Genomic DNA, 23,956 nt, shown 5'->3' on the forward strand with positions numbered 1-23,956 from the left:
ACTTAGTATGATAGTCTCCAGGTCCATCCATGTTGTTCCAAATGGCATTATTTCATTTTTTTTAATGGCTGAGTAATATTCCATTGTATGTATGTACCACATCTTCTTTATCCATTCCTCTGTCGATGGACATTTAGGTTGCTTCCATGTCTTGGCTTCTGTAAATAGTGCTGCAATGAACATTGGGGTGCATGTATCCTTCCGAACCATGGTTTTCCCCTATATATGCCCAGTAGTGGGATTGTTGGATCATATAGCAAGTCTATTTTTAGTTTTTTAAGGAACCTCCATACTGTTCTCCATAGTGGCTCTACCAGTTTACATTCCCACCAACAGTGTAGGAAGGTTCCCTTTTCTCCACACCCTCTCCAGCATTTATTGTTTGTAGGCTTTTTGATGATGGCCATTCTGACCTGTGTGAGGTGGTACCTCATTGTAGTTTTGATTTGCATTTCTCTAATAATTAGCAATGTTGAGCATCTTTTCATGTGCCTGTTGGCCATCTGTATGTCTTCTTTGGAGAAATGTCTATTTAGGTCTTCTGCCCATGTTTTGATTGGGTTGTTCATTTTTTTGATATTGAGCTTCATGAGCTGTTTGTATGTTTTGGAGATTAAGCCCTTGTCGGTTGCTTCATTTGCAAATATTTTCTCCCATTCTGTGGGTTGTCTTTTCATTTTGTTTATGGTTTCCTTTGCTGTGCAAAAGCTTTTGAGTTTAATTAGGTCCCATTTGTTTATTTTTGTTTTTATTTCTATTACTCTAGGAGACAGATCAAAAAAGATATTGCTGCGATTTATGTCAAAGAGTGTCCTGCCTATGTTTTCCTCTAAGAGTTTTATAGTATCCGGTATTACATTTAGGTCTTTAATCCATTTTGAGTTTATTTTTGTGAATGGTGTTAGAGAATGTTCTAATTTCATTCTTTTACGTGTAGCTGTCCAGGTTTCCCAGCACCACTTATTGAAGAGACTGTCTTTTCTCCATTGTATAGTCTTGCCTCCTTTGTCATAGATTAATTCACCATAGATGCGTGGGCTTTCTATCCTGTTCCATTGATCTACATTTCTGTTTTTTATGCCAGTACCATACTGTTTTGATTACTGTAGCTTTGAAGTATAGTCTGAAGTCATGGGGCCTGATTCCTCCAGTTCTGTTTTTCTTTCTCAAGATTGCTTTGGCTCAAACTGTATTTTAGAATATACCTCTATCTTACCCCCAAATAAATTCCAGTACATTTTATATTAAATGGTGTGTCTCTTTCCCACTGACTTAAAATGCTACTTTCTCACTGAAGGTCTCTGTCTCATGTTTTAATTATCAGAGTTTTATGATAAAAAGATGTAAGAGCTATTCCTTTATTACTACTGGGTTTTTTTGTTTGTTTTGTTTTGTTTTTCCTTCAAATGCTTGCCTGCTTATTTTGTCTGATCTTTGGTAGCACTTTGACTACTTCTAAGAAGTTTGATAATATTTTCTTTTTCTTTTTCTTTTTTTTTGGATAGTATTTTCAAGATGGCATTAAATATCGATGAACGTAGGCAGAACTGACATTGGCTAATGCTGATTCTTCCTATCCAAGAACAGGAACATCTCAGTTTGCTATGTAAATTTTTGTTGTCATTGCTGGCACTGTGAGTGGACTTCCCCCCCGCCCCCCACAACACCAACTGATGATTCTCTGAACATTGGAAAGCTCTTGATTTTTCTACATAGTGTTGTACCCAGTTACCTTGCTGAATTCTTTTATCCAGTGGTTCTCGACCTTGAGCCCGCATCAGAATCACCTAGAGGGCTTTTTAAAGTACAGACTGGGGACCTCCACTCCCAGAGTTTGATTCAGTAGTTCTGGGGAGGGACTAGAGAATTTATTTGCTAATAAATTCCCAGGTGATGCTGCTGTGGCTGATCTGGGGACCTCATACAGAGAACCACTGCTGTTCATTGTTTCTGATTATCTATGAATTCTCTGGGAGTTTGCAGCTATTATGATTCTTTTTGTCTGAAAAAAAATTTTTGCCTTTTTTTTTTTGGCTGCGTTGGGTTTTCGTTGCTGCGCACGGCTTTCTCTAGTTGCTGTGAACGGGGGCTACTCTTTGATGTGGGCTTCTCATTGCGGCGGCTTCTCTTGTTGTGGAGGACGGACTCTAGGCACACGGGCTCAGTAGTTGCGGCGTGTGGGCTCTAGGGCACATGGGCTTCAGTAGTTGCGATGTGTGGGCTCAGTAGTTGTGGTGCACGGGCTTAGTTGCTCTGTGACATGTGGGATCTTCCCGGACCAGGGATCAAACCCGTGTCCCTTGCATTGGCAGGCGGATTCTTAACCACTGCGCCACCAGGGAAGTCCTTGCCTTTATTTCTGAAGGATTGTTGCTTTTTTTTTTTTTTTTTAAAGATATTTTGACATTTTTCCCCTGGTACTTTAAAGCATCTTTCTGTTACGTTTTGGCTTGTGTGATTTCTTTTTTTTCCCCCCCAGCTTTATTGAGGTATAATTGACACATAAGATTGTATAGTTTAAGGTGTACACTGTGTTGATTGCAGCTATTATGATGGCATACCTGGAAATAAGGATAATTTCCCTACCTGATTTCTAGACCTTTCATTTCTTCCTCTTGATTAACTGTATCAGCAAATACTTTCCGAATTTTAACAATAACGATGCATCCTTCTTATTCCTGACTTGAATGGAAATGCATCTAGTCTTTTATACAGTAAGTGTGATGCTGGCTTTTGTTTTGAGATGTTTTATATATATATAAGTATACACTTTTCATGCAAAGAAAGTACCCATTTGTATTTGTTATTAAGAGTGTCAAGAGTAGATGTTCAATTTTATAAAAAGCTGTTTTTTTAGCATCCATGTTTTTCTTCAGAGTTATTAATAAGAAATACCAAATTCTTCCAAATATTAAGGTTCCAAATACTGAGCCATCTTTGTGCTTTAAAAAACAATTTTTTTTTTAAATTTAATTAATTGATTAATTTATTTACGGCTGCGTTGGGTCTTCATTGCTGTGCATGGGCTTTCTCTAGTTGCAGCAAGCAGGGGCTACTCTTTGTTGCGGTGTGCAGACTTCTTATTGCGGTGGCTTCTCTTGTTGCAGAGGATGGGCTTCAGTAGTTGTGGCACGCAGGCTCAGTAGTTGTGGTGCACGGGCTTGGTTGCTCCGCGGCATGTGGGATCTTCCCGGACCAGGGCTTGAACCCGTGTCTCCTGCATTGGCAGGTGGATTATTAACCACTGTGCCACCAGGGAAGTCCCCATCTTTGTGCTTGAAACTGTCACTCTTAATGTGTTCATTCAGTTGGCCCATGTTTAGTGTTTTTGTGGCAGTGTGTATAAATGAGTTGGTCTGTGGTTTCTTGTTTTGTTTTGGTCAGATTTTATGTAAGTCACGCTTTAAAATTGTGCTGCCCTTACAAAAATAATTTAGAATCTTTCTTTCTTCCAGGTTCTAGAAAATGCAAATGAAAGGAATTCCTTAAAGTTTGGGTAGAATTCATCTGGTATTTCTTGGTTTGGTGATGGAGGGAAGGGGTTAACTATTGATAACCTTATCCTTTTTTTTTTTTTTTTTTTTTCAATCATCTGGGTTGTCTGAAATCTCTGCTGGGATCAGTTTTGTTGATTTTTTATATTTCTTAGTAAATTTTCCACATCATTTAAGTCTTCAAATTAATTTACATAGATTGACTGAAATATTTGAAATTTTTCGTAGTTGTAGATTTTTTTCTGTGTTTTCCTTTCATTTTTTTTTCCTAGATTAGGTTCTACCAATTTTGTTTTGTAGCTAATATTGTTTTTATATTATTTTTGCTGCTTTTTTATATTTATTTTTCATTTTCATTTTTTTGAGTTGATTATTAAATGACTAAATAAAAAGAGAGAGTAAATGAGAATATATAGGGCTACTACTTTTTTTCTGTGAGCTCTGCTTTACATTGCGGTGTGATCATTGCATTTACAGATTCTGATTGGCGTGTGCGTGATGAGCTTCCAGGTTTTCTGCAGTTCCATTTTGATTTTCTCTTGGGCTCAAGAGTTTTACAATTTTGGTATGCTAGAGAATTTCTCCACAGCTTCTTTTGTGGTTTTGTTGAACAGTGATTAGAGAGGTCAGCTGTATCACATCTACTTCCTGGAATCAATCGAGGTTTCAGTGTTGTCCTTACATGGCAGGTTAGTGATGAGCGAGGTCACCTGTATCTACTTTTTGAGATCAATTTGTTTCCTTGCTTGTGGTCAGTTAAGAGTCTCCTAGTGAAGTTTCTGTGTTTTTCCTAAATTTCCTCTACTGTGCTCTATGAATTTGGAAGTTGTGTTGGTACATACCCAGGCCTATTAGATTTTCGGTGGTGGTTATATCTTATTAAATTCCCTTCTTTGTCTCACTGAATGCTTTTGGCCTGGATTTTTAAAATCTCATCTGACATTAATAGTGTCACCCCTGTTGCGTGAGTTGTTGTCTGCATTTGCCTGGTATATTTTTGCTCAATTTTTTTGAGTCTTTTTTTTCCTTGAACTTTATTTTGAAATAATTTTAGATTGACATAGAAGTTGTAAAAATAGTGCAGAGAATTCCTGTGTACCCATCACCCAGCTTCCCCCAATGAAAACATCTTAAATAACCACAGACCAAATAATCAAAACCAGGAAATCAGAGTTAATGCAATACTATGAACTAAACAGCTCGAACCTTATGTGAATTTCACCAGTTTTTCCATAGTACCTGATTTGAGGCCTACTTGAAGTTAAGGGCACAGTCCTCCAGATGGCAAAGTCTACCCAAGACTTCTGAAACCAATTGCAAGTTCAGGGAATTCCCCAAACCACCCTCAGGTTGGATAATTTGCTTAAAAAAAAAAAAAAACTCATGGAAACCTATCATGCTGATGGTCATATTTATTACAGGGAAAGGATACAAATGAGAACCAAAGGGAAGAATCTGGGAGGGTTCAAAACACAGAGCCTCTGGTTGTCCTCTTCCTGTGAGTCCTTCTAGAGAATCACTGAGCCTGCGGGTAGTCTTGGGGACCCCTGCCACAAGTTATATGAAATTTTATTACACGTGTAGATCAGTGAAACCACCACTACAATTGGGATACAGAACTGTCCCGTCACCCCCAAACTCCTTCAGGTTCTCCCTCTGCAGTCACACCCTCTTAATCCTACCCTTAGCAACCTCAAATCCATTTTCCATCATTATAATTTTGTCACCTTGGGGATCTATGTAAATGGAACCATTTAGTATGTAACCTTTTAAGACTGGATACTGTCACTCAGCATAATACCCATGAGATCCATCCAAGTTGTTCTGTGTATGTTCCTTCTCATTGCTGGGGAGAATTCCAGTGTATGGTTGTACCAGTTTCTTTATCTCTTCACCCTCTTAAGGACATTTGGGTTATTTCTAAGATTTGGCTCTTGTAAATAAACCTGCCATGAACTTTCATGCACAGATTTTTGTGTGATAAGTCATCTTTAGGATCAGTACCTAGGAGTAGGATTGATGGGTCACGTGCTAGGTGTATGTTAAAGTTTACAGGATGTTGCCAAGTTCTCCAGAGAGGCTGTAGCATTTACATCCCCATCAGCAACATGTAAGAGTTCCAGATGCTTTGCATCCTTGTCATCACTTAGTATTGTCAGTATTTTATTTTAGCCACTTTAATAGGTGTGTAGTGTATCTCATTGTGGGTTAAGGTTGCCTTTCCCTACTGGTTAATGATGTTGAACATCTTTTCTTGTGCTTATTTACCATGGGTGTGTCCTCTTTGGTGAAGACTCAGTTCAAGACTTCTGCCCTTTTTCTAAAGTTTAACTGTTAAGTTTTGAGATTTAAAAAATATTCTGGCTCCAAGTCCTTTGTTAGATATGTGATTTGAAAATGTTTTTCTTTCAGTGTGTAGGTTTTAAAAAATTCTCTTAATTGTAACTTTAATGAGTAAAAATTTTTAAATTTGTGAAATTCAATTTATCAATTTTTCTTTTCTTTTACGGATAGTACTTTTGGTGTCATGTCTAAGAACTCTTTGCCTAATCCTCAATTCCAAAGATTTTCTCTTTTGATTTCTTCTATGGTTTGGTCTATTGCCCATTTTCGGTTAATTTTTGTAGAAAGCGTAAGAGGTTCTTTTTTGCTATGGATGTCCAGTTGTTCCAGCACCATTTGTTGAAATGAATATTTTTTCTCCCTTGAATTGCTGTTGGCTTTTTGTCAAAAATAAATTGGCTATACTTGTGTGGGACTGTTTCTGGACTCTATTCTGACATTGATCTGTGCATCTATTACTTTACCAGTATTGCCCTGTCTTGATTACTGTAGCTATATACTAAGTCTTAAAACCAGGAAGTATGTTTCTTCCAACTTTTTGCCTCTTTTTCAGAATTGTTTTAGCTATTTTATAGATCCTTTGTCTTTTCATGTAAATTTTAGAATAAGATTGTCTATGTCTTAAAAAAAGATCCTGCTGAGATTTTGACAGAAATTTTGTTAAATCTATAGACCAATTTAGGGAGAACTGATATCTTTACTATATTGAGCCTTCCAAGGCACGAACACAGTTTGTCTCCCCATTTTTTTAGGTTTTCTCTGATTTCTCTCATTGGCATTTTGTAGTTTGCAGCACACAAACACATCCTAAACATGTTTTGTTAGTTTATACTTAAGTATTTCAATTTGCTTCATTGTAAATGGTGTATTACATTTAAAATTTCAGTTTCCAATTGTTCATTGCTAGTATATAGAAATACCAATGATTTTTTGTTTGTTAACCTTGTATCTGTGGCTTCCCTAGACTCACTTATTGGTTCTGGAAAGGTTTTTGTGTTTAGATTCCTTGGGAGTTTCTACATACACAGTGTCATGTGAATAGGGACAGTTTTATTTTCCCCTTTTAAACTATTATTTTTATATAGACTCATTTCGTTTAATACTTTTCTTCATTATCTGGTTTAATTCCCATTATTCATTCAAGAAACCTTTATGTCAGGTACTCCGTTAAGCATTAGTTTAAATTTATTTATTTATTTATTTTTGGCTGTGTTGGGTCTTCGTTTCTGTGCGAGGGCTTTCTCTAGTTGCGGCAAGCGGGGGCCACTCTTCATCGCGGTGCGCGGGCCTCTCACTATCGCGGCCTCTCGTTGCAGAGCACAGGCTCCAGACACGCAGGCTCAGTAGTTGTGGCTCACGGGCCTACTTGCTCTGCGGCATGTGGGATCTTCCCAGACCAGGGCTCGAACCCGTGTCCCCTGCATTGGCAGGCAGATTCTCAACCACTGCGCCACCAGGGAAGCCCTATTTTCCCCTTTTAAATCTCTTTTCCAGTGCCTTTTAATTTTCTTTTCTTGCCGTATTGCACTGACTAGGAATTCCAGTATTATGCTGAATAGGAGTGGTGAGGCTGGACATCTTTGCTTTGCTCTTAATGTTATGGGGAAAGCATTCAGTCTTTCATCATTAAGTATGATGTTGACTATAGGGTCTTTGGTTTTTTATTTTTTCTAGATACTTTTCATTTGGTTCAAGAAGTTTCCTTCTATTTCTAGTTCATTGAGTTTTTATCATGAATGGGGTTTGAATGTTATGAATGCTTTTCCTGCTTCAATTGATATGACCATGTGGTTTTCCTTCTCTAGACTATTAATATGGTGGATTGCATTGATTATTGAATATTGACCTAGCTTTTCATTCTTGGATTAACCCCACTTGCTCATGGTGTCTTGTACTCTTTATATATGGCTGGATCCAATTTGCTAATATTTCATTGAGGATTCTTGTCTCTGTGTTCATGAGGGATGTTGGTCTATGGTACTGTTTGTATGGTTTTGATATCAGGGTAATGTTGGCTTCATAAAATGAGTTAAGTGTTCCCTCCTCTTAACAATCCTGGCACAATCCCTTCCAGGAAATATTTCTTTAAACGTTTAGTAAAATTTACTAGTGAAACCATCTGGCTTTGGTGATTTCCTTTTTGGGGGACGGTTTTAATGATAACTTCAGTGTCTTGCTAGTTATACGACTACTCAGATTATGTATTATTTCATCTTCAGTGAGTTTTAGTAGTTTGTGGTTTTCAAGGAATTGGTTTATTTCATCTAACTTGTTGAGTTTAAGTGCATGAAGTTGTTTTAGTGTTCCTTTATTTTTGGAATATCTTGAGGGATCTGTATGATGTACCATCTCTCATTCCTAATATTGGTAGTTTGTATCTTCTTTTTCCTTTGATGAACCTCTAGCAAGACTGACACTTCCATTGATTTTTTTCAAAGAACTGGCTTTTTTTTTTTTTTTTTTTCCTATTTTTGCCTTTGACTTCATTGTTTTCTGCTCTTTCTTGACTGTTTTTTTTTTGGTGAACCGCCCCCTGCTGTTGATGGGTGGAGTTCTATAAAAATAAATGGAGCTAAGCTGCTTAATGGTCCTGTTCTATTACATCCTTGATGAGAAGAGGGTCTTCACTTGCATGTAGTCCAATCGATCCAGTATATATAACACTTAGTGGCTAGCTCTTTGTGTCTTATTTGGTAAAAATTTACCTATCCCTATTTTTTCTTTCAAAAGCTTTACTGTTTTACCTTTTACATTTGCAGTTTATCCTGGCTTGTTCTGTATGGTATAAGTAAGGGTTAAGAATACTTTTTTGTTGTTTCTATTGCAAGTATCAATCGACCCTAGTTATTTTTATTATTATTATTTTTTTAATGAGAAACCTATTGCTTGGGCCAGCAATTTGCTGAAGAATCCTGAAAAGGGAGGGAGCAGCAGGGAGTGTCCCTGACTCAGAGAGAAGCCCCATAGCAGGCTGTGTGTGTGTGACATGATTTGGCCTTTACGTCTAGGCAGTCGCTAAAGGTTGGTAGCTGTGGGCAGATATCACCCCTGGCCCAAAGGGGTCTTCTCCAGCCAGCCCCCTCCCTCTTCTTGTGGGGATGGCTTATGTGTGTGTCTCCTCATTTAGCTCTGGTGTCACTTGGGGCCAAGGAGCCTAGTGAGGCTGTGAATCTTACTTTGGAGGAATGTGGGCTTTGCCTGGGAGCTTCAGGGGTCCACTTTGACCTTCTTCGCCCTGTCTGGCCTGGTGTTACCACCTGGGGCAGCCTGTCTCACAGCTCCTGTGGCTGGGTGTAATGATTCACTTTTGTGTGTCAGTTTGGCTAGGCCATGGTGCCTAGATGTCTCTGGGATTTTTTAGATGTGATTAACATTTAAACTAGTAGACTCTGAATGAAGCAGATGACCTTCATCATGTGGACGGGCCTCATCCAATCAGTTGAAGGCTAGAAGACTGAGGTCCCCGAGAAGAAAGGAACCCAGACCCGAGCCCTGCAGTACGAACTCCTTCCCGAGTCTCCAGCCTGTCGGCCAGCCTGAGAAATGTCGGACTCCCTGGCCCCGACAATCACGTAAGCCAACTCCTTAACACAAATGTCCTTCTCTTTCTCTCCTCTCCATCCTGTTGGTTCGATTTCTCTGGAAAACCCTGCGTCGGGGGGTTATAGCTGTGGCCTCATTTCATGGAAGATGGAGTTGCATTTCTGGTTCTCCGTGGTTGTTTTTGCCTGGCTGCAGACCTCCCTGCTCTGCCATCTTTCAGCTGGAAGGGCGGACACATGTTAAGAACGGTCTTGGGGCCAGTGGGAAACAAGCCTCAGGCTGGGGGGACATATTCTGGTTCCTGATTCTGAAGGGAAAGGCCACGTCCTGTTCAGCCTCAAAAGCCGAGGCCTTTGTTTAGGCTGTTCAGGATGTGACTGCCTCTCCCCACATACGTGGTCATGAACATGAGGTTGTGCATTTCCCACCTGGCCACGTGTAGGAAAGGGCTGATTAAATCCATCAAAATAATCATCAGGCCCCAGGCATCGCACTTAAAAATACCCAAAGTCCCCCTTTTATGGATGAGGAGATGGGGCCTCAGTTGGGCAGTGTGACCAGAAGCCTGGGTCCTGCCCTCTCCCCTGCCCGTCTTCCCATCCTACCAGGGGCTGCATGGCACCAAGCTAGGGCACAAATACGTAGCCAGACGTGGTTAATAAAAATCATTGTGATTTAATAAATAGTGAGGTGTTTGTTTTCTGTGCAGGTCCTTCACTGTTTGTCCCAGGGCCTGGCGGGACAGAATGGTGGATGGATGCAAGGCTGGGCCCAAGCTCCCCGCCGGCTTCCCAGGAATAGCCAGGTGAGTGACCTGACGCCACGGTGTCCTGAAAGCACCTCTCGGAAGAGGCAGGGCAGGGGGAGGGCCACAGTCACATAAAAATATAGATTTAGGGGATTTTACATGGGTCGGGGTCCACTATACATCTTCCTGGTGGATCTGGGCTTTCTTGGCTCTGGAGCAGAATTTTTCACATAGTTTGAAGAGCTCTGACAAAATGAACACGGAGGAGGCCAATCCGGTTAAAAGCAATAGATCTGCCAACAGGGGAAGAGAGAAAAAGGTCAGAGAGCGCAAGCTGGCCCCTCTGGTCCCCAGCCCCGTGCTGCCCAGCACTGGAGCCCAGGGGGCCGCGGAGTGCTGTTGCCCGTGCTTGGCTCGTTCTGAGTTACGGAGGTGAGGGGCCAGGACCCGGGAGCTGAGGACCAGACTTTCCACTCCCCTGATGGGGCAGAGATTTCCCCAGCCCAGCATCCAAAACCCTGCAGCGCCAGCTCCACAAGGACCAGCTGGTCTTTGCAGGCGGCTCAGAGCTGGGGGGCGGGCATGATGCAAGCTTCTGCTGTAAGGAGACCCTTCCTGGGGCAGATGCCCCCGACCACGGCTCGGGCTCCGAGTCCAGCCCCCCTCCGGCTCGTTCTGGAGGGCTGACCCCTGAATTCTCCCCCTGAGCCTTTTCTTGGCTCCCTGCTGTCAACGATTCGTGACAGACATGGTGCCCGGCGCAGGCCCTGCACCTCCTTTAGACTTGGTAAGCTTCCTGAATTCCCAGTGGATGGAGACATCAGTAAGAAAACATTTTTAGGTTTTTTTCTTTTCTCCGTACCCACAGGGACCCTGCTCTTTAGATCTTGGGGAAGAAAAAGCTGAGGGTTCCCAGTCTTGCCCGAAGGTTTTCAGTGCCCTGGTCTCCACCACCTCGGATGCTGCTGACCGTTTCATGATCCTGGGGTGCACCCCACCCGGTGCTCTGCCTTGGGGGCTGCCTCACCAGCCCCCTTACCCTCGGCTCCCCGGTGGGGTCTGGGAATGCCGGTCACCCTGGTGCCCTCCCTGCAGCTCTCCAGGCCGCCTCCTCCCACTTCGGTCCCTGTCACCACCGTTTCAGGCACAGGAGGCCAAGCCACCCGGCGCAGCTTCCGAAGAGAGACCGTGGATCTGCCAGAAGCCTGCTGAAGAGGCAGGGGAGTCCCCGGGGTCCCCCACGTGGCATGTGTGCTTGGGGCCCAGAGAGCTGTGGTCATTGCGTGTGGCCCTTTCAGTAGGAACTGCCAGCTGGCCCACTCCTACCTCCAGGTAAGTGGGGTCCCAGTGACACAGGCCCTGTTAAAACCCCCAACAGGGTAAACTCACTCCTAAGCTGGGGCAGCACATCACAGGCTGAGCCCAGACTGTGGTCGATCCTGGCGCCGCCCCTGGGCCTCACCGTACCTGCTCTGAGCCTCCCGCTCTGGGGCAGGGAGGGGGTGGGCCGGGACGCTGGGACCCCTGTGCCCTCCCCTGACTCCTAGCAGGTACGCCCGTGTTTCCCGCCTTCTCCACTCCCCCCATCACGTCGCCCCCTCCTACCCCGTGCAGATGTCCAGGAACGAGCCCAGTCCTTTGCAGAAAGGATGGCCCCATGCGCGGACTTGACGCCCCGGAAAGGTCTGCAGCTGCCCCGCGCGTGCGGCGAGGACGGCTGCGGTCCCGGGTGACCCCGCCCACTCACCGAGCGCCCCCAGGTTCTCCGTCTGGAAGACCTTCTGCAGGGGCGGCAGGTATATCACCGCCAGCTGCCCCAGGACAGACCCGAGCACGGAGTAGAGGAACGTGCGGTTCCTGAGGAAGCCGATCTCGAATATCAGCTTGGTCTGCGGAGAAGAAGGGCACAGTTGGGGCACAGGAGCCGCCCCGAGACTAGGGCCGGGAAAGCATGAGCCGGTGCTGCCGGGGGCAGCGGGGCCTCACCTGGGAGCGGCAGGTCAAGGCGTTGAAGAGGTCGAAGAGCACGAAACAGGTGAAGGTCATGGTCGTGGTGCGCGGGGTGCTTGCCTTGTCTTCGGGCATCTGGAACACGAGTGCACCGGGTGAGAAGGTGCAGGGGGGGCGGGGACCCCGCCCTCAGGACCCCTGTGTCAGAGCAGACAGATCTGTGCCTCTCCCACTTCCGGGCCGTTGAGGATGCAAGAAAGAGCCCAGCTGCTCCGCGGGGGTGGCGTGGGGGACACCCCTGAGAAAAACTGAGACCTGGGGGTTGTCCGGCGCCCCATCCCCCCTCCCGCACATGGGCGAGCTGGGGTTTAAACGCCTCGACGGTCACCCGCCTAATTCTCTCTCCAGCTCACTGGCCGTCTCAGCACAGGGGCTGCCTGAACCTGCAGGCCATGGAAAGGTGACCCATAATAAGATCCCCTACAGTGAGAACAGACGGCCTCTTCAATAAGTGGTGCTGGGAACACTGGACAGCTACATGTAGAAGAACGAAATTAGAACACTCCCTAACACCATCCACAAAAATACACTCCAGATGGATTAAAGACCTAAATGTAAGGCCGGACACTGTAAAACCCCTAGAGGAAAACACAGGCAGAACACTCTGACATAAATCAGAGAAATATCTTCTTTGATCCACCTCCTAGAGTAATGAAAATAAAAACAAAGACAACCCACAGAATGGGAGAAAATATCTGCAAATGAGGCGACTGACAAGGGCTTAATCTCCAAAATATACAAACAGCTCAATATCAACAAAACAACCCAGTCAAAAAATGGGCAGAAGACCTAAATAGACATTTCTCCAAAGAGGACATACAGATGGCCAAAAAGCACATAAAAAAACTGCTCAACATCACTAATTATTAGAGAAATGCAAATCAAAACTACAATGAGGTATCACCTCACACAGGTCAGAAGGGCCATCATCAAAAAGCCTACAAACAAATGCTGGAGAGGGTGTGGAGAAAAGGGAACCCTCTTGAACTGTTGGTGGGAATGTAAATTGATGCAGCCGCTATGGAGAATAGTATGGCGGTTCCTTAAAAAACTAAAAATAGAATTACCCAGACAAAGCTATAATTCTAAAAGAAAGATACCTGCACCCCTATGTTCACAGCAGCACTACTCACAAAAGCCAAGACATGGAAGCAGCCTTAACGTACATCAACAGAGGAATGCATAAAGAAGATGTGGTACATATATACAATGGAATATTACTCAGCCATAAAAAAAGAATGAAATAATAATGCTATTTGCAGCAACATGGATGGACCTGGAGATTATCAACTAAGTGAAGTAAGCCAGACAGAGACAAATATCATATGATATCACTTATATGTGGAATCAAAAAAAAAATGATACAAATGAACTTATTTACAAAACAGAGATTCACAGACTTTGAAAACAAACTTACGGTTACCAAAGGGGAATCGGTGGGGAAGATAGATTGGGAGTTTGGGATTAATTTATACACACTACTACTACATGTAAATAATCAACAAGGACCTACTGTGTAGCACAGGGAACTCAGTATTCTGTAATAACCTATAAGGAAAAAGATTCTGAAAAAGAATGGATACATGTATACGTATACCTGAATCACTTGGCTGTACACCTGAAACTAACACAACATTGTAAATCAACTCTACCCCAATATAAAATACAAATTAAATAAAAAATAAGATCTCCCAAATAGTCACCTCCTGGGAATAAGACAGGAGTTTCTTTTAGTAGATGTCAGATTGTTTCCTGGGGATAATAGAAAGCAGGAGAGGCACTGTGTCCCATTTAGGAAGGAATCTGCCGCCTTTTCTCTGCCTGTGAGGCCTCACCGTCCCCTCCGCCCGGTCCCACCTCTGCAGAGTCGGCTCCCACTCCCTCCCCGCCCTCTGCTGCCCCCTCCCCTGCACGTGTATGTGTGTCTCCCCCAGCCACGGCGCCTACGCCCCTGGGGGCCGGGACCACACCCCTGCCCTGCGTCTGCCACCACACAGACCCACTGGCCAAGCCCATGAGGACTCCCCCACCTCTTTCCAGAAGATGAAGAGGGTCCCGCTGATGATAGTGGCGGCCGACAGGAGGATCTTCAGGATGAGGGCTCTGCCGAGTATCACGTCCTTGATGTTACGTGGCGGCTGCCTGAGGGTGTCCCTGTCGACCGGCTCTACCCCCAAGCTGCTCGGAACAAAAAAAACCGGACGCTTTGAAATAAACCACTGAAGAGACGTGCAGTGGTTAAATGCGCGAGGCCACCCGGCGAAGTGACGCACAAAGGTCCACATCGAAGGCTTGGACGGGCGTGGGCAGTGCCTCCAGGTTGTCCCCGGCCCCTCCTGCCTCACGTCCTCTGCTCCTTCCTGCGGGCCCGCCGCCACAGCCTGGACCCCACCGGCAGCCCGGCAGCTCCGCCGCCCTCCCGCATCCCCAGCCATGAGTGCGGCGACAGAAGACCATGCCTGTGGCCGACCACGTGGTCCTGAATGGTGCCCGGTCGTTCCCCGTCACCTCGGAGACCCCCGCCCCCAGGTCGGGCCTGGCCTCGTCCCAGCTGGCCTGGAGAAATGGGATCCAGGCCCTGCCCACTGAAGAGCCCCCCAGCAACTGAGGGGACCTGCCTTCAGCCAACTCCAAGGCAGCGGGATCGGGGCGAGGCCCGCAGTGGATGGTGTGGGGCACCAAGGAGGGCGCAGGCTGGGGACGCCCACGCTGGGCGGATACGGCTGGGGTCCGGCTTTGCTCGCGGCCCCGTTCCCAGGGAGAGCACGTATAAGAGGTGGCCCTCTCGCTGGGCGTGGGGGGGAGCAAAGCCGTCACCGGTGGTGATTCGATTAATAACAGTTCAGCTGCACTGAGAGCAACACCCGCCATGTGCTCAGACACGGTGAGGTGCCTCGCTTGCTCACACCGGCCTCCCTGCCTCCAGAGCCCATCCTTCCTCCGGCATCATTCATTCCGCTAGCCTCACGCTCCCTCCTCATGCATTCAGCCAATAATGTCCTGAGCACCTAGTGCGTGCCAGGCACCATTGTAGGAGTCGGGGATCCTGCAGGGAACAAAACAAAAACCTTGCCCCAGGAAGCTGACATCCTAAAGGGGAGATGGATTATGATCAGATAAACAAGGAAATATGTTCCCCTCTAGGCAAAAATAAAGCAGGGTAAGGTGACGGGGAGGGAGGAGGCTGCTGCTAGAGAAATCAGGGAGGACTTCTCGGAGGCAGTGACCCGAATGAAGAGAGGGCTCGAGCCATGCAGGTAGCTCAGGAAGAGCATTCCAGGCAGAGGAGCAGAAAGTTCGTCGTCCCCCTGCCCGCCCACCAGACGCCTCCTCCTGCGCCTGGTGCATTCCCCTCGCCGTCTCCCCTGCATGCTCCCGCCAGCCCGCTGCCTTACCTCTGCGCCGGCGGCCCATCCATGATGATGTTGATCCACAGGATCTGCATGGCATTGAGGGGGCTGGGCAGGTTGCACACGGTGGACAGAGTGATGAGGCTCAAGGCCGAGATGCTCCTGCAGGGCACACACAGGGCACTGTCACCAGCTGCTCCCAGACCTGGCACACGGGGGGACGCCGGCCTCGACTTACGTGCTCAGCTGAAATCGGACAAAGTTCTTGATGTTATGAAAAATCCCCTTGCCTTCCTCCACCGCATTCCTGCAAGAGAGGAGAAAGCATTTATTCACAAAGAGGGCCGGGCGAGAACGGTCAGCCAGCCCCGTCACCTGCTAAAAGAAGCGACGGTGTCACCAGAGGTCACGTTTCTCCTTGCTGGCATTCTCGGGGAATCACCAGTAGAGGGTGCTGATGTCCTAACAGGTGCCATCAGCCTATGGGGACTGGTCCCCAAGCCACGATTGCCCTTCTGTCCAAAGACTGTAGACCATTCTGTCGTCCGTGCCCTGGGACCCCAGCCCTCACCCAAGGCTCCCGAAGTGCCTCCTGCCCCTCGGTGATCCACCAAGGAGAAGGGGCCCCCGTGGCCCTGCTTTCCATGAGGGGGGGGTGGGCCTGGGGACACCGTGTATATCCACCATAGCAGAGCAGGGGGCTGCCACCCCAGGCATTTTTGCCACTAAAAAAACACCTAAAGAGCAGCTTACATGATGGCTGAGAAGTCATCGTCCACCAGGATCATGTTGGCGGCCTCCTTGCTGACGTCCGTCCCTGTCTGCCCCATGGCAATCCCAATGTCCGCTGACTTCAGGGCGACCGCATCGTTCACCCCGTCCCCCGTCATGGCCACGATCGCCCCCGACTCCTGCAAAGCCTTTGGAAAGAGAAGGCCAGTGGGGGCCTGCAGCCTGAGGACCTTCCTTCCAGATCCTTCCCTCCTCGTGCCCCGCCTCTCACACTGAGTGGTCCACGGCAAAGGCCCCTCTCTAGAGGGTAGTGGGGTCAGCTGGCCCGGGTCTGAATCCCAGTTCCCCCCATGTGAGCTGTGGGCACTGGGCAAGCCCTGAACCTAACCTCAGCTTCTCTATCTGCAAAGTGGGAGCACGGTCCCTCCTTATCAGGGCTATTGTGAGCCCCAAACTAAGAACACAGAGGGGACAGTGCCCGGCCCAGAGCAAAGGCATGAATGTGTTATCCGTCACCATGCCACCTAAAAACTGTCGCTTGCCATCTGGTTCTACAAGGATGAAGTCACTGGCCACTGCAGCCGCTGACCTTCCACACCCCCTGAAAGGAGTTCAGGGCGGAGATCAGGAATGAAGGGAAAACTGGCAGAACAAGCCTTCAGATAGTTAGCTGTTTTCAGGAGCAGATTTTATGAGCCCAGATTCTTACAACTTTTCACACCTAGAAAAGCACTAAAGTCACTAACGGAGACGTCTGCTCCTCGTGGCCAGGGGCAACCTTCTGCCAAAATGTGTGCGTGACTGCAGGCACCCCCTTCACGGAAGTCACATACACAGCCCGCCCCCACCCCTTCGGAGTGGCTCCTCAGAGCTCTCTGAGACGCCGTCTCCCCAGCTGTAGTCCTCATTTTGCCCCCAGTAAAACTTAACTCTCACGGTGTGCTTTTTTTTCTTCAGTCAACAACCATTAACAAATAATAATCAACTCGTCTCCTGAATCCATGTGGTACCCAATAAGTATTAATATTTTCTTTGAGGAATGACTGGCACAGAGATTTACTCTGTAGAACTAAAAAACCCCAAAATGACACAAAAGAAAAAACACAAGTGTTAAAGAGCAACTTTTCAAAGCATCCGTGTGCGGGAAAACCACACAGGAGTCTCTCGTTCTAGCACTTTCGTTTTTGATGCACCATCAGAAGGCACCTGTGGTGGGCCAGGCAGCTGCCAAGGGCTTCACAGGCCCAGCTTCGTTTCTTTCTTTTTTTTTTTGGCTGTGCCATGCAGCACGTGGGATCTTAGTTCCCTGACCGGGGATTGAACTCGCACCCGCTGCATTGGAAGCATGGAGCCTTAACCACTGGACCGCCAGTTAAGTCCCCTGGCTTCGTTTCATCCTCTCCTGCCTTGTGAATTAGCTGGTATCATTCTGTCATTCACATTATCCCCATTTTACAGATGAGGAAACTAAGGCCTGGAGTTAAATAACAGGAATACGCCAAGAAGCACCTGACTAACGAAGGCTGGCCTCTGCGTTTCTCCCTTGGCACCGCCCAATTCCCGCTCCCCGCTTTTGGTATACATGGCAGGGGGCCCCCAGTTCTCCGCTCCCCAGAGGCCAGTGCAGAGGAGGCGGCCACCGGACCACCTTGTGAGCAGAGCCGCCACTGCCCTGGGCTGTGCCCTGAGGGACCAGAGAGGCACACAACTGACCTTGATGATTTTGAGTTTGTGCTTTGGGCTGGTCCTGAAGAAGACAGACACCTGGATACGGAGACGGGAGAGGGCCAAGCATCAGTGAATGAGGAGGTGGCACCTTCACCCCACGCCCCTCGGCGGCGAGCCTCGGGAGGACCCCACCTTCCCGACGCGCTCGGCCAGCTCGCCCTGCTGGGCACTTTCCACCTCTTCCCCGGACATGGCGCTCAGCTTCCCGTTGCACAGGCCGATGTTTCTTCCTGCAAGGTGTGGACAGTCCCTTCTGAGGGCCTGAGACTGTGGTCCCTGCACCTGCCCCTCACTCCACCTACCTGACATCAGGCCCCGCCTTGGCCACAGGGAAAAACAAAACCACGGTGGCCCCAATCAGAGAGCACCTGCTATGGTATCTGACCTTAATTCCATCCACAGAATGAACTGGCAACAAAGGCCTCTTATCCCCACTCTAAAGATGAGGAAACTGAGAGAGCGGTGACTTTCCCAAGGCCATAGGGCTAGTAAATGCTAATACTGGACCTGACATGGTTCTTTCTGTCTGATTCCAGAGTCTGTGATCTTTCCATGGTGCCAGGCTGCCTCAAGACAGAGGGGCAAAGAAAACCAAGGTGTGGCAACCCTGCTAACAGTAATAAAAAGAGGAGGAGGAGGAAAGTTGCTAGCCCTCTGCTGATGAAAAGCCTGAGGGTCAGAGTGGCTCAATGATTTGCCAAGGGCACACCGCTACTGGCAGAAGCCAGACTGAAGTGTGCACTGGCAATGCTGCTGCCTGTGGAGATGAGGTGAGATCATGGATGGAAGGCCCCAGGACAGAGAATGTTCTCGGTGCACACGAGGTCTTTTCCTCTTTAGGAGAACCTGCCAACGTTTTAGAGACAAACACCCACTCGGAAGGTGGGATGCTGGTCCTCGAACCTCAGAATCTCTTCTAAGCACGTGGAAGGTAGGTGTGAGCTCTCCTGACCAGGTCCCTTGAGGAATAAGCACTGGTAGCGACCCTCACCCTCCACCCCGTTCTCTGATTACCTATCGCCAAGGCCGTCTCCAGAGCATCTCCCGTTATCATTTTCACGGACAAGCCCGAATCAGAGAGAACGTGGACCGCTTCTTCCACGCCAGCCCTCGGAGGGTCGATGATTCCGATGAGACCCAGAAATGTCAGCTTCCCCAGCTCGGGCCCAGAAGCCAGGGCCAGCACTGCGGACAGAGCAAGACCCACAGGAGGTTCAGAAGATTTTCGTCCCCAGTCAGCCCCAGCCCCACCGTGTCCCAGACCCTCTTCTGTCTGCGAGGGGCTTGGGCACTAAGTCCCTGGACCGCAAAGGGAATGGACGATCTTTCCGGTGGTCGTCAGGCCCGTGCAGGGCAGCGGCTCTCGACGGCTCACCCACGATGGAGAGCAGGGCAAGCAGCAACAACTTGCCCAGCGGGAGATGGGCCTCCGTCCACTGGTGGTGCAGTCCCCAAGGGGAGTGGCCACGAGAGCACCTGCGGGCTGGCACATAAGGGCGCATTTCTGACGGCCTGCCTGTCTGTCATGGCTCTGCCCTCCTCTGTCATTGCCAGCAGACTCAGGGCAACAGCTACCAAGGTCAAGAAAAATGTGCAGGAGGCAACACGGGTCAGAGGGCTCTGTGTCAGTGGCAGAGAAGCCAGACCCGGCTCTCTGGGACAGGTGCTCTGAGGGGGTGGTGTGGGAACTGACCTTACTTTGTCACCTTACTGATACTGGAGGGGAGCTATGGCCAGCAAGTTCTAGCTGTGACCCCTCAGTCATGACACTGTACCAGTGATGCAGGGGGCGTGTGCCAGCGATGCGGGTACCATTCCCCCCTTTCTCAAAGCGACCCTCCCTGCCCTGCTCAGCTAAGCTCAGCTCTGTCCTGACGTCCTCACCTTAAAGGCTTGTCAGTTTATAATTACTGTTCCCTGAAGGGGAAAACTAGGGCAATTGAAACCAATACAGCAAGCCAACGCTTCTCACTTTCCCCTGAGGGAATACACGTGTTCCAGAGTGTTTTTAGACATTTTCTCTGAAAACGGACAGGCTGACATATGACACTACAGGAAACACGAGGTTTAATGTTCAGCCCATCGGGGAAGGCGTTGGCCCTGGTGCAGAAAATTGGAAATGGCCAAGGAATGAAATGTCTGTATTAATTTACAAGAGCTTTGGGTTTTGCTGATAGCGAGCCGTGAGCAATACGACCAATCGGGAAAATCATTGTTTCAGGGGCGGCCCGTTCACCTGTCTTAGAAAACTCGGAACCTCTTCTTGCACACATGAGCGGCGTCTGGGATAACGGGTGTCATCCGGCGGCTGAGATGGGTGGGGGGCTCCCTATCTTTCATCTGCCCAAGAGCCCACCCTGGCTTTGCTTGCATTAGCATCCTGCCTGACACCACTCTGACCATCACTGCGTTGACTCGGGACCCTGCGTTAATACACTTGAGAAGTCAGTGTTATGTGCAAACTTAGAGCTTGGGGCTGGGACCACAGGCACTGACCCCGCAGGCCGAGCGACCCCATCATCTTCTCCTCCTGCTGGCAGAAGGCTCGCTGCTGGGGCGTCAGCGGCAGGGGGATACCCCCATGGTTGTACATGGTACAGTAACGAATCACTTCCTCGAAGGCCCCCTTCATGAAGTAGATGTCTTCCCGCTCCTTGCAAAAGACAAGAGGAAAAAAATCGGCTGACACTGGCTGCTTCAGCTCTTGGTGACCGTCACCTCATCCACACAGAGATGTTCACGGCGGGGTTATTTATCCCGGACCGTCATTGTTCACCAATACAGGACAGGTTAGAGAAGTTACAGGAAATCCACGTGATGGAATACCTTGCAGCCCAGAGAGGGGTGAGGCCGATCTCTGACCCAAAGCAGGCCTGTCCTACATCGGGCTCCCTGGTTAATGTCACTCAGAGCATCCGCACGTTTCACGAACTGGTCATATCCCAGCCAGTGCTTGTGCCTTTAAGTGTGTGACTGACCACTAGGTATCTATTTCAGGGAGACTTCCAAGCAAGGCAGGCACCATGAACTTGGCTGTTAAGAATGAACCCAAATGAGCAGCTGACCCGTTTCCCGTGTATTTGTTAAGCTCCGTCTCCCCTAGACCGTTAGCTCCAGGTGCCTTGTCAGTGTGGGTCACACTATACTCCCCGGCACAAGCACAGCGCCTTCCTGTTCACGGTGGGCAGTGAATGAACTTGTGCAAACTGACACGGAAAGCTGTCCAAGACATCACTTAAGGGAAAAGAGCAAATTTTACACACACTGTATACGGCATGACCTTCTTTTGAAACTACCACCCCACATGTTGCATTTGCACATTTAGAATCTGGAACACTCTATCTCTGACTGCTAAGGGGTGTTAGCATGGGTGGGGAGTGGGTAGGGGGAAAAGAGGGACAGAATTGTTGGGAGCTTCCATTTTTTTTTTTTTTTTTTTTTTGGGAGCTTCCATTTTTGAAGTTACACTTCTATAATTTTTTTCAATGAAAATATATTACCATTGCCTTTGGGGGGAAAATAAGATTTGAAGGTATTAAAATATTAAAAAAAAAAAATCCAAAACCCCTGTTAAGCACCCGGAATTTATATGCCTGTCCACTCATGGCAAAGACCCGGGATAAGCTGGCCGAGCTACCCGCCACTGTGAATGAGATGGGAAATCTCAGCACGGGCAAGACGTGACAGACTCCAGAAAGAGCAGAAAGTTTGGAGAAAAAGGTAGAAGGCAATAAAAATCTCTTTAAAAAAAAAAGTTTTCTCATTGTAGAAAATCTGAAAAGCTACAGAAAATTTAAAAAGAAAAAAGTGGGGGAAAAACGTGGGCTGAATCCCCACCCAGGCACAGCCAGTAAGAATTTGGTACCTGTTCCCCTGGTGGCCTAGAACCTATGTGTGCGCACACATGCAAGCTCACTGTCTACACCGTCTACGGTGGATGCTGGGGTGTGTGTCCTGGATCCCCCTTCGGGGTGAAGGCTCGTTCCCCCGTTGTGACAGTTACATGAGATCATATGTGTAAAGAACTCAGCACAGGGATGCGAAAAAAGGACCTTAAGTTAGCAACGGGGTCAGTGTCATGAGTAGGAACATGTGGTCCCTCCACTAGTAATTACTCAGTCATTGTGCTGTAGGCCAGGGAGTCTCACACGTGAACTTGCATCAGAATCCCCAGCAGACACAGATGACCGGGTCCCAGCCCTGGAATTTCTGATTCAGTGGGTCTGGGGTGGAGCCTGAGAATCTGCATTTCAAACAAATTCCAAGGTGATGCTCCTGCGGGTTCAGGGACCCCACTTTGAGAACCAGAGATTCAGATGGCAATCTCAGAAGAGGACCCAAGGTAATCAAAGGTTTAATTGCCATCAACTGTATTTTCACATATTTGGAAGCTCAGAGAAGTGGCCAGGAACTTTAAACTCTTCTGATGTCTGCACTTTGCTTTGCTGGAAAGGGGCAGAGAGGCACACTCACTTCATTCTTGGGGCTGCATTGGACCGCCATCCACTTCTGCTCCGAACTGAATGGAATCTCTTTTTTTCGCATGTATGAATCTTTAATATCACTTAAGCCCATCTAGGAAAATAAAATGGGACGTTTTCAGTGAGTTATCCTAAACCAATCTCTATGCAAAGCTCAGTCCATTTAAATTATTCATTATTCAAACCACCTCAGGCAGATGGGAAATCCAAGCGTTTAGCTCACAGAGAAAAGCCATTTGCTTTCAAACATCCCACCCGAAAAGAAATCTCTCTTTTCTCTTGTCCCAGGGGCAGAGCCTGATGGCCTCTGCCACAGCTTCTAGCTGGAACCTGCGGGGTTTCTGCCGGAACGAATGTTTCAGACTTGAAGAGGCGGCAAAAGGAGCCCTGGGAAGTGGGGTGCCTGCGGTCACCACCTGGGGTCCCTGCCAGGCCTCACATTCACTCGCTCTTTGATGGTTTTCAGGCCAGTTCCTTGACAGCTCTGAGCCTTGGTTTCCCCAGTTGTAAACCAATCCTAACCCGTGCATCCCATCGCCCCCCCCCCAAGGGGTGAAAATGGGTTCTTAGGGGGTGAATAAAAATCTACTCCTTTTATGTATAAAGCACAGACACCCAGACAGTACAGGAACAGATGCATACTATCGGGCTGACAAAAAAGTTCGTTTGGGTCTTTCCGTAACATCTGCGGTATTAAAATCTCATGGGGGGAGTGATTAGGGAAAAAAACATCTAAAAAGTCTCCTTAGGGGAGTGTCATCGCTTGCACCGTGTCCCTCAAAGACATACGGAAGGTGTAATTCCCCAGTGCCTGCGAACAGGATCTGATTTGGAAATAGGGTCTTTGGAGGTGTAACGAAGCTCAGATGAGGTGGTGAGGGGGAGCCCACGCCGGTATGACCGGTGTCCTTCTAAGAAGAGGACAAGGCCACGTGAGGACCTCCCCCACGCAGACAGGACCTCGAATTCTGCTGCCAGTGTAGCTCCGAGTGAAAGAATTCCCCACGCAGACATCACAGACCTCCTACCTTCATGGCCAGAGCCATCAAGGCGCCCTCCGTGGGCTGCCCCATCACGGCGTTTTTTCTGATGATGGCGTTGTTGGCGACACAGCCTGCCTGGAAGGAGAGGTTTCAGAAGGTCGTTTGTTAGTATTTGGAGCTGCACCCGCCGGGGTCCCGGGCTTACCCAGGCACGTGAAAAGGTGCAGTCCTGAACGCTGGACCCATTTTCTGAGCTGGGGCTGGCATGGGGGCCAGGGACAAGTTTACTCTTCAAAATACATCAGTCCCCGATCTTCAAAATCCACACGATTAATATTTACTGACTCTGCTGAACGTTGGTCGTCACAAAGCTGTCATGAGGAACTACAGTGGGAAGGCAGGCAGACTTGGGGGGTCACGCACGTGGAGTGATGGCCAGTGCCCGCTAGTGGGGACGGGGTTTCTGACTGGGGCGACGAAGCGTCCTGGAATTAGAGAGCGGTGACGGCTGCACAACCTTGTGAGGACACTAAAACCCACTGAA

At 48.0% G+C, this 23,956-nt stretch overlaps 1 protein-coding gene across 2 annotated transcripts in view; it reads right to left on the reverse strand.

Moving 5' to 3' along the window:
* Positions 1 to 10,035: 10,035 nt before the first annotated feature.
* ATP2C2 (ATPase secretory pathway Ca2+ transporting 2) overlaps positions 10,036 to 23,956 on the reverse strand; it is an 80,467-nt gene continuing 66,546 nt past the window's right edge. The window contains exons 15-27 of one of the 2 annotated variants that reach the window (XM_061174470.1): positions 23,458 to 23,547; positions 22,422 to 22,523; positions 20,445 to 20,601; positions 18,963 to 19,133; positions 18,081 to 18,178; positions 17,934 to 17,984; positions 16,242 to 16,408; positions 15,727 to 15,795; positions 15,534 to 15,650; positions 14,169 to 14,316; positions 12,115 to 12,213; positions 11,876 to 12,017; positions 10,036 to 10,421 (exon numbers count right to left, since the gene is read on the reverse strand). In XM_061174470.1, the coding sequence (XP_061030453.1) occupies positions 10,303 to 10,421; positions 11,876 to 12,017; positions 12,115 to 12,213; positions 14,169 to 14,316; positions 15,534 to 15,650; positions 15,727 to 15,795; positions 16,242 to 16,408; positions 17,934 to 17,984; positions 18,081 to 18,178; positions 18,963 to 19,133; positions 20,445 to 20,601; positions 22,422 to 22,523; positions 23,458 to 23,547 (1,530 nt within the window). In that variant the 3' untranslated portion in view covers positions 10,036 to 10,302. Of the gene's footprint in view, positions 10,422 to 11,729; positions 12,018 to 12,114; positions 12,214 to 14,168; positions 14,317 to 15,533; positions 15,651 to 15,726; positions 15,796 to 16,241; positions 16,409 to 17,933; positions 17,985 to 18,080; positions 18,179 to 18,962; positions 19,134 to 20,444; positions 20,602 to 22,421; positions 22,524 to 23,457; positions 23,548 to 23,956 lie in introns of those variants that run through there. The other variant, XM_061174469.1, reaches the window with a different exon arrangement.

Source organism: Eubalaena glacialis, chromosome 18 (assembly GCF_028564815.1).
Source record: "Eubalaena glacialis isolate mEubGla1 chromosome 18, mEubGla1.1.hap2.+ XY, whole genome shotgun sequence".
NCBI classification, from domain to species: domain Eukaryota; kingdom Metazoa; phylum Chordata; class Mammalia; order Artiodactyla; family Balaenidae; genus Eubalaena; species Eubalaena glacialis.